We start from the raw sequence: 16,981 nt of genomic DNA, 5'->3' as shown, positions 1-16,981 counted from the left end.
GATAAAACGTATTAACCAAATATACAATAACCAGTAAGGTGAAATTGAATTTAGTGAATACATGATTTGGCTCACTTAATTTGATACTCGTATATGAAATTTATAAATATAAACATGATAAATAAATACATTTAAATTCAGACTAATATTTGCTCTAATTTGCATGATTGTGCAATAAAATTTAAACTTTCTTAAAAAAAGACCTGACAACCTAATAAGTTCATTTATTTATATAAGCAATTGCATGCATGTAACAGGTAAACTACCCTGCGTTCATCTTAGCGTGAAATTCATGTTATTTTATTAGTTTCGTTTCATATTTTTCTGGAACATTCCTATATTTGTATCAACTTTTTCCGACATGCGCAGAGTCATGATAATTTCGAAAGTCGGCTTCCATTAAAGAACATGAATTTCAGGTCATAGTCAAATGTCAATCATTTAACAAGACGTCATTACTACTGTTTGACAAGAAACTTTTAATGGATCCAAGAATTGCTTGGTATCAACCAGAACATTTAGGAATAGCACATGATATATGGACGTACATTATAGAAGCACAATTAGGCGTGACAAATATGTCGCTGAATAACAACGTGAACTCGAACATGGACCAGAAGCAGAAAGAGTATATCCCTTTGAATTACACTAATGACTTTGAAAAGAAGCATGCACCAACTAATAGACAATTAAGTGTACAAAATGCGGAGAATAGCTTTAAAAGAAAAAGAGACAATCGTGCAAGCACTTACGGATTAAATCACTCCTCTTATAAGCATAAAATGCTTGACGGAATGACTCCGTGGAAGCCTAAAGATAAAATGTATTCCCCTGATGTAATTGGGTAAGTAACAATATATCTGAGAAGTTATTTTGATTATATAGTGTTATAGCAGTAAATTTGAGAATGAAAAGTCATGTGTAGGCGAACAAACAAGTGTGAAATATGAGAAACATTAATTGTGACATGTGGTTGTGTAAGACTCTTTCTGATGTAGAGGCCCTAGAAGGAAAATTGTAATTTTTGTAACATAATTTCTAGGTAGTTTTTGAATTTAAATCATTCTGTTGTTCACTAATACAGCTGTATAAAATAACCACAAAGGTCAAATATAAAGGGACATTTTTTTCTCTATGTGCAAGTCATTTGTTTAAATATCAAATTTGTGTGTCCTCCATGACAGTTCTTGTGTATTGAATACACAATTTTTCTGACAGGTCATGTAAATGGTATTTGATAGCAAATCAATTTGAGTTTTTTGAAAATATATTTAGTTTCACTTTCAATTTATACCTAGTCATGTTATAAATGAATTTCTTATGATGAGACTTAAAAATGAATATGTGTGAATATTACATAAAAGTCAAATGTAGCAATATGGTTGTAACTAAAGATTTTCAAGGCCAAAAAAAATCACCTTGCCTTAAGTGACAGATGGCTGTTAATATTGCTCATTCAATCAAGTGTATTTAATTTTTATACATCTTTAATTTGTATACTTACAGTCTGCACCAAAAACTTTTTCAACTACTAGTCCGAAGACCAATATTCTGACATTTTTCTTATTTGGCCAAACAAAGTTTTGCAAAAACTTACTAGTCCAAATGAAATTTTACTAGTCTGGGGCATCGGACTAGTGGCTAACCGTGCAGACTGTACTTATTACTGCACCTTTTGTAATTGATTTAATTAATTAATTAGTCATATTTGACATTTGATAGTTACTTTTGGTTTGATTTATTATTGGTGTATTGTTCCATGACGTCAATGCAATAAATTCAGTTATCAGTGTCAAAAAATAAACTTGCGCATCTCTCAAAATTAAAGAAAGTGTCACTATTGGAAGTTTTTCAGTAAGAGAATGTATAAGTATGCAAAGGTTCCCAAAAAAATGGGTAGAAACATGTATAAGTAAGTAGTCCTCTTTTAAGGTTCATCATAGATATTTACACATATGGTCATGTTAACACACACAAATTTATTCTGAGTACAAACACACAAAACTGTTCACATTGAAATTTTGTAAGACCAGACTGGACCTACATGTACATGTTGTCTTGATGAATAAAACTTAAATGTATTTTTTATGTTTGAGAAAAATATCTGGGATTAGATGTATTTTATTTGGTTCATTGTCAGTTAGAAGGTTCCAAACTTTGAAAGAACTACTTAGTTCAAAAGTGTGGGGTGGGAATGGTGGTTAAAAATGCTGCTAAATTGAATGGATTTGAGATTTACAGTAAACATGTAGGGGTTAAAGCTGATTTTATACATTGTAAACTGTATAGTTGAGTGGACTGACTTTAAAATAAATCAGTTGGAATGGAGAGAGTAATCTTTACAAGCCTGGCCTGGTAGTCCTATGATTGAGGACAATTATCCACTTTATTGCTGAATCTGTTTCTTTGAACTGTTATCTCTTGCAGTATGAAAATTTACTGTAAATCCACATGACTATTTTTATAACTTAAACTTGAATACATCTATATATATCATACCTGAAAACTTGTCTAGGGGCACATGTTTGTCTCGATCACTACGCCGAGTAAATTGTGTGAAGTTTACAAGGTCATATTTCAATTTGTCAGTACTTTCTGATTGAAATTAAACATGCTTTAAAAGAGGGACGAAAGATACCAGGGGTACATTCAAACTGTTGTTCAGTTTTTTCCTACGTATACCAGAATGATTTAAAAAAGAACCCAAACTTATGTATGTTGTGGAAAGTTCGAAGCTTTAATTTTAACTTTTTATGGATACACAACACAGTAAATTTGAGTCTGGTGGACTGGTTGGGTGATTTAATGTTTATGTCACAGTTGTGACCTGACCAATTGAAACAAACTAATCTCAGTAATCTGTTTTTCAGGTAATTCTTGTGAACCCTGATTTTCAGTGAATACCAATATATATTTTTTGTCATTTTTTAAGGATCAACTTTAAAAATTAAACTCAGACTGTTTGAAATGTTTCCCTTATTTTAAACCGGTCAAAAACTCTTTTTTTTGAAGAATAATACTTATTATCTGCCTACCATCCCTTTTGTTTTGCAGCATTTTAGTGGAATCATGGATATGGGTATTATTTTTTAAACACACAAATGGTAATGCTTGGTTCAATTGCTAAATAAGAAAATACTGTGAGGAATAACTGCAAGTTCTCAACATATGTATAAGTATTTTTGATAAAAAAATAAATTCAAATCAATTATATTTGTAGATTACATGAAGAAATCAAAAACTTTTATGACTATATGTCACCCACATTAGAAGAGGCTAACATGAGGAATGAAGTAGTAGGAAGAATTAAAGAAGTTATTCAGGAGTTATGGCCTGAAGCAAAGGTGAGAGACAAATACTTTACTGAATCATTTACCTGTATACAAATGTCAAGTTGACTGGTCTAGTTCTTGGACATGTCATTTACTACAGGTAAATCTTATTAGTGCAAAAGTGTAGTTCACTGATTATATACAGGATTTTCACTAGGATATTTTCAATATATATGATTCCTGGTACTTGTATTTTTTTTATAAATGAGCCCCTGCTGATACTGAAGAGTTAAAAGAATAGTAACTCAAATACAAATGTTGTTCAAATTATACTATCTTTTTTGGGTATGAGGTGTCCTTAGATGGAAAGATCTTAAATAAGTTAACACTGTCTGGATTAGTCAAACTACCACATCTTTAGAATTTCTCTCATTCCATACACTTACAGTATTGGTCTTTCTCGTTGTAGAAGGTCATACATTTGTAAAATGTCCTGTATGTAATTCCTATGGGGTATAGCTTGTTTACAAATATTTTTAATCCTAACAAATGTACATGTGGTTCGAATTCAGTGCAACTGTTTAAAAATATTCTCAAGTATTATATAATTATATCAAATTCTAGTTTAATCACAATGCCATGGGAATGTACAAGTAAAGGAATTTTTACATGAATTAAATATACATGCATTGCAACTGGTTTTAAACTTCATATTCTATTCAAGTTTCACCTTGTTTTTTATCATTTCTCATCCTACATGTACCTAATATGCATTCATTTGTTTACACAATTTCTGTTGTGTTAATTTATGTGCTTAATTATCAATTTAAATTAATTGGTTTGATTACTGTATTAATAATTAATTGGCTTTCTTTAACAACTTCATTGTCTGTAACATGTGCTTTATAGGTAAACAATTTTTTATTTTTTCCTGTTATGTTGCATTAGCCTTAGGGCTATTCCAGAAAAAAATGTATGGGGGGGTTGGAAGGCACATTGTATTAATAATACATGGGTGATGGGTATCAGAGCAACTTTTCACACTATAATGCACTATAATTCTCAATTACAATTGTCTGGTTGGCGGGTGCTGACAAAAACTGCCTTCCAACCCCCCCATACATTTTTTTCTGGAATAGCCCTTAGCCAATCACATTTATTTGAACTACTGAAAAATTTCAATTTCATAATGTTGACAAGAATCAGATTTATGGATTCTTATAAACACTGTAAGGATAGTTTTGATTATAGTAGGACTCACTTACTGTAACCAGAATGTGTCCATACGTGACTCATAGGTTTCTGGTACGGAAAGTTCAGACAGAAAATCCCGTGTCCAGGAAGCATGCATTGTCAATGTACAAGTCTTTAAAAGAACTTTGGATATTTAAAATGGAGAATGGAAAACTTTTAAAACTATTACACACACTGATAGGCCTTTATCATTAAGTGCAGTCTAACAAGAATCAGATTTATGGATTCTTATAAACACTGTAAGATAGTTTTGATTATAGTAGGACTCACTTACTGTAACCAGAATGTGTCCATACGTGACTCATAGGTTTCTGGTACGGAAAGTTCAGACAGAAAATCCCGTGTACAGGAAGCATGTATTGTCAATGTACAAGTCTTTAAAAAAACTTTGGATATTTAAAATGGAGAATGGAAAACTTTTAAAACTATTACACACACTGGTAGGCCTTTATCATTAAGTGCAGTCTGCACCGTTAGCCACTAGTCCGATGCCCCACACTAGAAAATATTGATTCGGACAAGTGACAATTTTCAAAATTTTATATAGTCATATAGGGACTAGTTTTGATATTTAATATCCGGACTTGTAGATGGAAAGTTTTTGGCACAGACTGTAAGTGCACTGTAAAACTTATAAAACCACAGGTCTGAGCCATGTTGTAAATGTAATATACAGACAAATATTTGCTTCATGAAATTTGTTACTAACATCTAAGTTGGTTGGGGTGGAGGATGTACTACAAAAACTTGTGCATTGCTAAGCTCTGACAGACAAGGACTTTATCTCTATCATGTCTTAAATGAGCTGCACTTTTTTTACACATGATATAGGTTACAATAGACAAATTTTGATATGCCTATTATCATGAATATATTCATATCTTAAATCAATGCATCAACCTGAATGTAACAAGTTGTATTTCTATTACAGATGGAGATTTTTGGTAGTTTTAGAACTGGATTGTATCTACCTACAAGGTATGGAAGACTTATTTAAAATCGAAAATGTACACAATAGTTAAACTGAATATATATTGTATTTAACTTTTATAAAATCATAAGAGTAATACATCTATGATATCTTTGACATGCCTTCTTAAGTTGCTCAACCGTCATGACAATCTCAACTTCTCACTTCTTGTACACAGAACTGAAAATGTATTTTATAAAGCAATGTTGGCATATTGATGAAATCCCCCTTGCTACTGAACACAAAATAAAAAGTCCCGTGAACAGTTTTCTGAGTTGATTAAAACTTAATTTATTTTCATAACAACTTCACCATTTTCCATATTGTAACCCCCCAAAAAATTGCTCAAGATTATCTTATCTGATGAAGTTTAAAGGTGGACCAAACTGCCATTTTATAATGATGTCTGAATTACATGATTATGTTCAAAATTTGATATTTCATAAGCATGATGAGCAATTTCCTTTTTCTTTCAGTGACATCGATTTAGTAGTGTTTGGAAAGTGGGAGAATCTTCCTTTGTTTACCTTAGAGAAAGCATTACTGGAAAGGGGAATAACTGATAGAAAAGACTTGAAAGTTTTAGATAAAGCTTCCGTAAGTTTATAACAGTCACAAGAGTTTCTTCACTTTTCATTACATTCTTTATAATTTGACCTATAAAGTATATATTTTGAATTTAATGTGATCATGATCAGACTATGCGAAATACGTCGGACCGTCGGACAAATCCGGTGAATAATGGATCGGTCTGGTAAAATTTTGTTGAATTCCGGTCCGAATGTCCGGTGTTTTTTTTTATGGAACATTCTAGCAAAATTGCCAAACGATCTCAAATTCATTTTCATCTTTATTATTCACCACAGCGATGTTTGTTTTGTTCAACCGCTAGCTTTATGCCGAACATCGACAACCAGTAATGTGTAAATCCGGGTAAAAACATATCTGACTGTCAAAAACAACAATGGATGCCATCATTGGCACAACCGGAAATGTAAATAAAACCGGATCAGATTCTGGGAACGGATAAGGATAATTCCGGGTTTGCCGATTTAAATACAATAAATGAATAAAAATCCAAGCAGATCACAAAATTTAGCTATGAAATATAACCACAAGAATTGAAAACCAAAAGATATATGAAAAAGAAAGAAGAAACAGGAAATAATATTTTATACAGAAACTCTAAATTATGTTTAGTTCACAAACATTGTCAAAATCCAATAAAATGGGACATTACTCTTCACTGAAATGCATTCAAGCAATTGTGCACAACTTTCATAACAATATCCCCTCTTGTTACATCATTTTGTTTTAATTTTTGCATTTCGGGGAGGAGTAGGGCACAACAAAGTCATACATATGTTTGTTGTTTTTTGTCGGATAATATACAATTAGATGTAAAAAAAAATTGGTCTGGTAAAATTTCATTCGGTCTGGTAAAGCTAGGATGCTTACCAGACCGAATGTCCTGTAAAAATAAAATTCATTCGCATAGTCTGCATGATGATATTGTACCATGCGTTTAAGTATTTAAGTGTATTAGAAAATGCTTGTCAGCTCTAAGTCAAAATGGACTAGTCTTTCTGGAAAACTTTAAAGAATACACCTAAAAATTTGACAGTGCTTGGTGGTTCATCAAAAAGTAAGGTATTTTCACATCACTATATCCTCAAGATATGTTACTGTTAGATGAGCAGCATGACATTAAAACAGTCATTAACATATCACAATGACAGATCATGTAAACTATTTTCAAAGTCAATCTAAATGAATAGATCAATTTAAAAAAAAATTATCTGCCTTCATTTTAAATATCTGGAAAAATCAAAAGACCCATTTATTATAATGCCAAATTGTTTTTGGATTTGTTCATTTGTTCTATTTAGACTTCTACTGATTTTCTTTCATGAGGAAAGCAGAGTAAAGTCACTAGTTATTATGGTCGGCTAATTTCATTTTTTTAAACATAAACTGAACAATAAAAATTCACAAGAGTGATATGTTTGAAGAATGCTATTAAACAATAACTACATAATTATATATTGTTTTATTTGTTATAAAGTTTTATTTGTTAAGTTATTGAAGTACAGACATACACACATCAAAGTAATAATACATTTTAAGTATGCTATAAAAACAATAACAGATGGTTTATTTCCCATATTTTAAAGTTTTACTTGTTTCTCTGCAGTTAATTTGTTGTTGAAATTTAATGGTTTAATACCTTTTATATGTTTTTTCAGGTCCCAATTATAAAACTGACAGATTCACAAACAGACATTAAAGTAGATATCAGTTTTAATACACAGAATGCTGTTGAAAGTGCCAAATTGATAAAGGTTAGTTCCACGCTTGTTTTAAATCAACATTAATGACTTTTGTCAATTGGGTATCAAACGTTTTGCAGTTATTTGGTGACTTCAGTTTTACATTTCAGAAGCATCTGAAATTTTTCATCAATTAAATAAGAATTTAAAAGTAAGATTATGAAAATGAAAAGAACAAATATTGGAAATGAGATCGGAAAAAATCTTAACTAGCTATTTGATAGGCTGAATCACAGCACTAACTCTTCTTTTATTAAAAAAATACTGGGGCTATTAATCATGTTAATAAAGCAAAACAATGCTGCTTCTTTGTTAAAAACAAATATAATATAAAATAAAGCAGAAATACATACTCTACAGTTAGACCCCCACAATATATCTCATGAAATATATTTGTGAGCGATTCAAAATAATTATTGACAGCAGACTGCAATATGAGTAAAACCATCATTATAATTATATTTTACAGACTTTCATGGAAAATTTTCCAAACTTGAAATATCTAGTCCTTGTCCTAAAACAGTTCCTGTTACAAAGAGATCTGAACGAGGTATTCACTGGTGGAATTAGTAGTTACAGTCTGATATACATGACAATTAGCTTTTTACAGGTAATTATCCTACTAAGTGATATAATAGCATAGCAAAAGAGCCATGGTAAAATGACTTAATTGTTTCACAGTATTAAGGGGGGGGGGGACTATTGTACATTAATACCAGTCAAAAAATAGAGATGCGGTTTGATTGCCAAGTAGACAAATATCCACCACAGTTCAAGTGACTTGGGTGTAAGCAACTATTGATCACTTTACTACCTTTAACAATGAGTTACATCTATACCATATAGTCAGCTTTAAAGCATTACAAAATATGAATTAATTCAAAAGAGAAAAACAACTGCCTCATTTATGACAACATAATAACCAGTAAAAAAAAACAACCAAATATGACAGATGAAAAGTCCTGAAATTGAAAAGCTTATACATATTTATGAAAATATGAAAAAACCAATTAGTACATAATTTATTATCATAAATGTATATTATAATCTGTGCATGAAAACTTGTTCTGCTAGTCTATATCAGTTTTATTTGTCAGGCATATCACTTGGGTCTTTTTTTGAGCATCCCTTCTGGGCATCTTTTAAAAACAATATATGTTGAAAATTATTTACCTAGTATCATGTATTATACTACAGAAACATCTAAAACTTAAAATTAAAAAAAAAAAAGAATTTAAAGTTATAGAAAAGTCCTTTTTTCAAATCAAGGGCAGATAATTGTATTGTATTTTTTTTCTCTCCAGAAAATAAGGCCTGTGACCCCAAATTTTATTTGATAATTCTTTAGAATTTATGAAAAGCATTTTCTCATTCAATTTTAATTTTTCCTCAGGAATGTACATTGATACTAATATTTTGACACCCCAGCTACATTAACAGCACATTGACAACTAAAAGAATGTTACTAACCATATTCTAACCCATAAGGCATCAAAGCTGCCTGACATACCTGGATTTGACAATTTAATTCACATACATATGTAACATAGTAATCATAGATATATAGATATGGAATTTGTCACGAGACAACAACCCAATGACATAGCAATAAATAAAAACATCTAGGGTAAATTGACCTTGATTTTAGACTTGAAATGTCATCTAGATCCTTGAAAATAAACAGTTTAAGTATTCATTGCTTGTTCACAATCATAATCTAACAAGGCTTGAAATCATAACTTGTCATACTGTGTTTTATAAAACAGAAAATGTGGTATGATTGCCAATGAGACAACTCTCCGCTAGAGACCAAATGACACAGAAATTAACAACTTTAGGTAACCGAACGGCCATCTACAATAAGCAAACCCCATACCGTGTAGTCAGCTGTAAAAGGCCCTGAAATGACAAATGTAAAACAATTCAAACGAGAAAACTAGCGGCAGAATTAATGTACTAATAATTTACAAAAAACAAATATGTTGCACATCAACAAAGTCAACACCTGAATTGCAGGCTCCTGACTTGTTTTGACTGTTTATGAAAATCGTGTCTAATATTGTTCTCTTGTATTGCATAACCAGAAACATTTATTTATTTTTCCCTTGATTTTATTTAGTTGCATCCTAGAATAGACGCTAAAGATCCAAGAGCCAATTTAGGAGTGTTATTAATTGAGTGTTTTGAACTTTATGGAAGAACATTCAACTATTTGAAAGCTGGTATTAGAATAAAAAATGGTGGTTCTTATGTGCCAAAGGAAGAAATTCAAAAGAACATGGATAGTGGTTATAGGCCAGCTCTACTTAGTATTGAGGATCCTTTGACAAAAGGTAAAAAAAATTGTGTGGAAAATAAATATTAGAATTCAGTATTAATTTTTCAGATTGCTTTGATGGTTTATATATTGACAAGCATTACTATAGTGATAAAAAATACTTTTCTCAGGAAGCAAATATTAGATTTCAATATAAAGACCCCACCCAACTTGTATGCTTTTGATAAATTACTCTTTCAAGATACAGGACCATTACTGTGGACTCATTTACATGTATTTTCGTGGATGAAGGAAAAATCTCATATTCGTGGATAATTAATTTCGTGGTTTTGCCAAAGTATGTATACAATTACATGGTATACAAACCCATAGAAAATTTGTCATTCGTTGGACATTTAATTTTGTGGTCCACCTGTACCCATGAAATCCACGAAAATTGGTATCCAACGAATAATAATGAATCCACAGTAATTGAAATAAATGGTGCATGTTAGGGACTGTAATCTTGTATAGTATTGACTAAATAGCTACATTACAACTCCCTCATCAAAAGTGGACTTGGAAATCTATTCTTTTACATAGCATCACTATAAATAACAATTTAATTAATTGTCGATTGCTTAACATTTTAGTGGCAAATACATCATGTATGTTTAGGATGGAATAATAACAATATAAAGGGCAAGGTGTGAAAAAGACTGAGATTGAAGTCCATTGATGGATCAGATTTTTTCATTCTAGTCATAATGCTTTAATTATATATTTCAGGGAATGATATTGGACGCAGTTCATATGGTGCTATGCAAGTGAAATGTGCTTTTGAATATGCATACTTGGTGCTCAGCTATACAGTAACACCTCAGGGTACCTTCTCATCCAAACAGAATCAAAGGTAAACCTTCCAAGTTCAATTACTGCAATCATGACAATAGTGTTAACTTTATTCTGTAATGAAACAAATTATTGAACAAATTTAATTAAAGTTAAAACATTCATGACATTTGAGTTAAGTTACATACAGCCATCATGACAATAGTGTTAACTTTATTCTGTAATGAAAAAAATTATAGAACAAACAAGGTCAAAGTTCATGAAGTTACAGGAGGTAAAATATAATGTTTATGATGGATACTGTAATCGTTCAATTCTACTAATGGTATGCTCTAACATTGTTGAAGTAATAATGACTTTGAAAATTTTTAACTTGAATATATAGGGAATGAAAATATGACAAAATATATTTTCAACCTTTTTTTTGATGAAAAAAATGTGAAGTGGTTGTTTTATTATAGATAACCAAATTAACGGTCATTTAAACATATCATGTCAATTTAAACATTCATGCATATCTTCGTGATCTTGTAAATAACAAACAATATAATAATAAATTTGTTATTGCTTTTGTATGTATAATATAAAAAAGAAGATGTGGTATGATTGCCAATGAGACAACTGTTCACAAGAGACCAAAATGACACAGACATTAACAACTATAGGTCACCGTACGGCCTTCAACAATGAGCAAAACCATGATAAGACAATGTAAAACAATTCAAACGAGAAAACTAACGGCCTTATTTATATAAAAAAATGAACGGAATACAAATATATAACACACAAACAAACGACAACCACTGAATTACAGGCTCATGACTTGGGACAGGCACATACATAAATAATGTGGCGGGGTTAAACATGTTAGCAGGGATCCCAACCCTTCCCCTAACCTGGGACAGTGGCATAACAGTACAACATAAGAACAAACTACAAAAATCAATTGAAAAAGGCATAACTCATCAGATGGACATAATACAAGTGGACGTGGCCTGGTACTTATACATCCCGACACAAAAACAGATCTGAGAGTACTCACAGTTATCTGACAGCTAGTTCAAAGCCACCAACAACTAATAAAAAATCATGCATCTAAGACTAAACTATCAATCGGTACACATCCAACATCCAACATCCAATGGATTTAGTGTAAAGACTTCATAAACAGCCAGAGAATAACATGACCTTGTGCAATGCCAAGTTACAGGTATCGACAGATTGTAGGTCCATGAATATGTATATCTATATAACATACTAGTAATATTTAGTTAGCTTTTAATTTACTGATAACAAAATCAATATTTATACCAATAAAAACAATATTCAATGATCTTATTACAGTGTTGAATAGGTAGCCTTTTAGAATAAGTTTATTTAAAGGAGCGACAAGTTTACATGGATCATTTCTAAATTTCCGGGCACGGTTAACAACATTTCTGTAAAAATGTGGATGTGCTATCCTGTTTGAAATAAGCTTTCTACAGGTACAACCAATCTTTAAAACCAAATCTTTATATATCTATGGAAAAAATTAGTAAAGGTTTTAAGTAATTTATGGTAATTTGTTGGTATTTTGGGAATTATAGTTTGTGTGACTTTACTAAATTGCTCTTTTATCAATAATTTCAGCATATTGGGAAGAATAGTTCGGGTGACAGATGAAGTAGTAGATTATAGAAAGTGGGTCAAAGAGAACTTTCAAAAAGTCATACCTAGAAATACTATTCCTTTGTCCACAAGTAGAAGTTATGCTAGTGTGGCAAATGTTAAAACAGCAGATAAAGACCAGGATAGCAATAGGTATAGATATTATCTTTTTAATACTGTAAATTCAGAAATTATTGCTATGTCTTTATTATTGGGGGTAAATGCGACAGGGTTATAATCGCAATAATTGTAACTGTCATTTTTTTATTTTTTTATATGAAGTAAACAGGATCACAATATTTTTTTTTTTGTCTTAAATGACAAAATTGCAACAAATTCTGAATTTGCAGTAGTATTAAATAAAACAACTCATTGGTCATTCAGCTATAAAAATCTTCACATTGATTTGCCCCAAAAAAGGAAGATAATTTTGATGATATTTGCGCCAACCAGCCATGCAAATCGTCAGTATTTAAACCACAATTGTTGGTATTTATGAGTTTTTATTTGCCTTAAGGATAACCAAGTAAGTTTTGTGAGTTGATGACACCTATTGAATTCTAGATTAAAGGGAAACTTCGCAAAAAAATCAAAAATTGATATTATGTTCATTCAGTATAAAAATGCTCAAATTCATAGTTGTTAAAGTTTAATTCCGCTAGATAAGCGATCACCATCGATTTTAAATTTAGAGTATCAATTCTCTGCGTTCAGCCATTTTGTCGTCTTTCCCGATTTATAACAACGATATGTCTATAAACCACAAAGGAACAAAACTACAGTAACCGATGTAGTCGTAATTGCGTGTCGATATCTTGTCAATCGTACGGTTGTTTTATCCGACTAACTTGATACGAAAAATATTCTTATTTTTTTAAATTACCATGGTCTGTTGTTTTTAAACTGTTGATATTGGAATTAGGTTAAAAGTCAAAGCTGAAATCATAAATAAGTGTTCCGTGAAAAATGTTTTCGAAAATCTAATTTGTTCATAATTCTTTAAAGTAATAAACTTTTTATGCCCCAGTAGAGGGGCATTATGTTTTCTGGTCTGTGCGTCCGTTCGTTCGTTCGTTCGTTCGTCCGTCTGTCCCGCTTCAGGTTAAAGTTTTTGGTCGCGGTAGTTTTTGATGAAGTTGAAGTCCAATCGACTTCAAACTTGGTACACATGTTCCCTATGATATGATCTTTCTAATTTTAATGCCAAATTAGAGATTTTACCCCAATTTCACGGTCCACTGAACATAGAAAATGATAGTGCGAGTGGGGCATTCGTGTACTGAGGACACATTCTTGTTTCAAATAAATTCTGATCTTCCCTCATCTGATCACCAGCATGGCTAAAGGTATTACTTCCAAAGGTATTGTTAGGGGTGTGAGGTGACACGTCCAGGTATTCAAGCGATTTCCTGTCGGGCTTGCAAGTTCATGCATCGTTTCACCTCTGCAGGTATTGATCAGTGTACACGGCGGATAACTTATAACTTTCCATTTTGAACTATCAGATGTATAATATACATCTCTGTCTTACTTGTCATTACTAAACTCATACGCTTGTTTATAAATAACATTTCTGGTGTAAAGAATATTATTCATAAAAATATAAATAATACCCAAAAAATAAGATTTGATGAAATTAAAATCTATTTAAATATTTTTTCCAAGGGTGAATTTGGGAAAATGTAATATATACTCATTGCCAATAGTGAAGGACAGATTGGAACATACCAGAAATATTGATTTAAAAAAATGTACGCACTTGTCGACGATTCGTTTATACGACTGGGTAGAAAGTTACGGAACTATAGCGCAATTTAAAATATATACATGTATACATTGAACATATTAAGAAAAAAACATATATTTTGAATAAATTGGGGTAAAAGTTATGTGATTAGACTAGTCCACGTATGCCAACAGTATGTAATCATCGAATGTCGATAGACTATTGTATACCAGAAGAAGAAGAGAACCAATTTGATTTAAATACAGGTCGATGTATAATTTGCTTTGGTTCATCGAAGTTGTGGGCATAGTAAAATCACAGATTTATATTTCAATAAGATTGTTCTCGAACAAAGGAAGGAATTCGTCATCACAATTGTTATATATGCCACTGGACGAACACTAATTATCCCCAAGGAATGTGAATATTTTGCTGGGAAACTATTGAGTATCAAAGTTTCAAATTAATTTCGGGATTTATTTTTCTTTCTTGGTATTCCAGGGAAATATGACATTAAATTGGTTCTGTCTTTTTTTTTAAACATCGTTAAACAGATGTGTGTCTAAGGTGGACGCCACAATAACCCTGTAATACTAGTACGAGAGTATAGCATGTAAACATTCCTTCTCAATAATATGGTTGTATTGGAAATCTTTTCATACAGATTGACAACTCATGGTCCGATATGCATGTAATATTTGCCACATGACGCCCATAGTTCTTTATACCATCATCATCTTACATCGATGGTTCACACCCAAACAAAATGGGAGTAATGTACCTTCAGAGCTTCTCCGTGGTATACACTTGTGAAAATTAATATAATAGACGAAATTTCTGTATTGAAAATGAATCTACATCTTCAAATAACGATTTTGAGTAATCACCTTACAAACCAGTATAAACGTATGGCAAGATATAACCATGAAGGAATTTAGTTTTTGTCAGACGCAAGAACTCATCACTATCATTAACGTATACGTATATATGCATGCAGTTTCAAATATCAAGAACAAGCGGTCGATGTCGATAGTCAGTTTTCTAACTGTTCAGAGTTAGACATGTCACTTGTTCATTCTTGGAAGCCTTCATATTCCCCGTCCAACGATGGGAACTCTTTCTGGTTGTGTTGACTATAAATTCTTGTATGGTAATTCTGTCGTTTATCTGTACAAGTGGTTGTATTTCCGCTTATACGTCAGGAAACTTACATGTATACTAATAATGATTGTTTCAAGAACAACGATGTATGGACGAACTATTCTAAATTCGTCAGTATCAGTTATGCATGACTAAAATATAAGTTTTATTACAACTACTGTATTACTTATTTGCATTAATGACGGCTATCATGTTCAACATTGCACAAATATTATCATAGAATTTAAAAAAAAAAATCCTCAAAAATCCTCAAAAAAAATAATGCCTTAGCTTAGATCATTGGTATTCTTTTCACAAAAAGTTTGTGTAAATGATTGTCAAATGAATTTAATTATGTAAGAATGAAATGTTAAAAAGAAACTAATAAAAAATCATGCATGTTGTATGTTGTATTTTTTTTCAATTAAAAACTTTAAAATTGCGATAGTTTTATGAGCATAAACACAGCCAGATTTGAATACAAGTTAAGAAATTCCGGTAAAGTCAATGATATCAAACAGATGTGCAATGGTATATCAAATTGGGAAATATTGCATTTAGTTTTTATTAAAGATTAAAACTACTATTTATTACTTCATATTTGAATCTTTACGCCAATTGCCGCTAAGAAAGTAATTCAAAATTGTTTCCTTTTATTTTTATACACTTTCGGAATTATGAATCTGAATTTTATTTTCAATTAATTTACACAATTTAATTATTGTATCTTTATTCTCATCGTGTATTAAATCTTAGTGTATTCTCTTTCTAATCCTTTCTGTTTATCCTTTCCAAATAACAACATTCATACCTGTGTACGCTTGAACTCACACCTGCGGCTAAATAGCTACAAGGTAAACGAATTGACCTCAAGCCGAGAAATATACAGTGACCTTTACAAAATAATATACACACTCTGCTCACACATTAGTTGCATTGAAATGATTATCAAAACAATAACGGTAAATAGAACTGAAATATTTTCCGTTCAATATCATTAAAAATGTTCAATAAATATTTTAGGCCGAGAAAAAAAAGATCGATGTTTCCGGTAACCCGACCGACCCTGTTTTTTAGCCCCCGACCCTAACTTTTTTATTGGATCTTCAAAAAAAAAAAAAAAAAATTGTATCAACCGACCCCGTTTTTGACACAGGCTTCTGATAGATGACATAATATTTTTTCTCTCTTGCTTCTACTTGCATAGAAAGCCAGTAAAACATTTTATTAATGTCAAAAGGTATTCCAAATAGGTTAAAATCCAAGAAATTTGCACAGCAGGTGCTTCAAAAACATTGCAAATGGCACACTTCCGGTTTTTGAAACTAATTACGGATCCGGACTTGGAAAAACCATGATAATTTTCCGGATTTCATTTACGATGTCAAAAAAAAAAAAAAAAAAAAAAAAAAAAGAATTCCGACCTGCCGACCCTATTTTTCAAAATGATGTTACCGGAAACACATATCTTTTTTTTTTAGGCCTTATGAAAAAAATCTCAACAATAATTAATGAAATTTATTCGAAAAC

The 16,981-nt window shown here is 31.3% G+C and overlaps 1 protein-coding gene across 1 annotated transcript in view; it reads left to right on the top strand.

The window, feature by feature from the left end:
• Positions 1 to 362: 362 nt before the first annotated feature.
• The window catches only part of LOC143080267 (terminal nucleotidyltransferase 4B-like), a 44,848-nt gene continuing 28,229 nt past the window's right edge, over positions 363 to 16,981 (top strand). Inside the window, exons 1-9 of the mRNA XM_076256005.1 lie at positions 363 to 844; positions 3,221 to 3,344; positions 5,458 to 5,504; positions 5,973 to 6,093; positions 7,743 to 7,838; positions 8,296 to 8,436; positions 9,946 to 10,159; positions 10,873 to 10,996; positions 12,568 to 12,738. Coding sequence (XP_076112120.1) covers positions 483 to 844; positions 3,221 to 3,344; positions 5,458 to 5,504; positions 5,973 to 6,093; positions 7,743 to 7,838; positions 8,296 to 8,436; positions 9,946 to 10,159; positions 10,873 to 10,996; positions 12,568 to 12,738 — 1,400 coding nt within the window. The 5' untranslated portion in view covers positions 363 to 482. The remainder of the gene's footprint in view (positions 845 to 3,220; positions 3,345 to 5,457; positions 5,505 to 5,972; positions 6,094 to 7,742; positions 7,839 to 8,295; positions 8,437 to 9,945; positions 10,160 to 10,872; positions 10,997 to 12,567; positions 12,739 to 16,981) is intronic.

The sequence above is a fragment of the Mytilus galloprovincialis genome, chromosome 6 (assembly GCF_965363235.1).
Source record: "Mytilus galloprovincialis chromosome 6, xbMytGall1.hap1.1, whole genome shotgun sequence".
In the NCBI taxonomy this organism is placed as follows: domain Eukaryota; kingdom Metazoa; phylum Mollusca; class Bivalvia; order Mytilida; family Mytilidae; genus Mytilus; species Mytilus galloprovincialis.
Note: the sequence above shows the minus strand (reverse complement) of the source record. Positions and strands in the feature narration are given on the sequence as shown.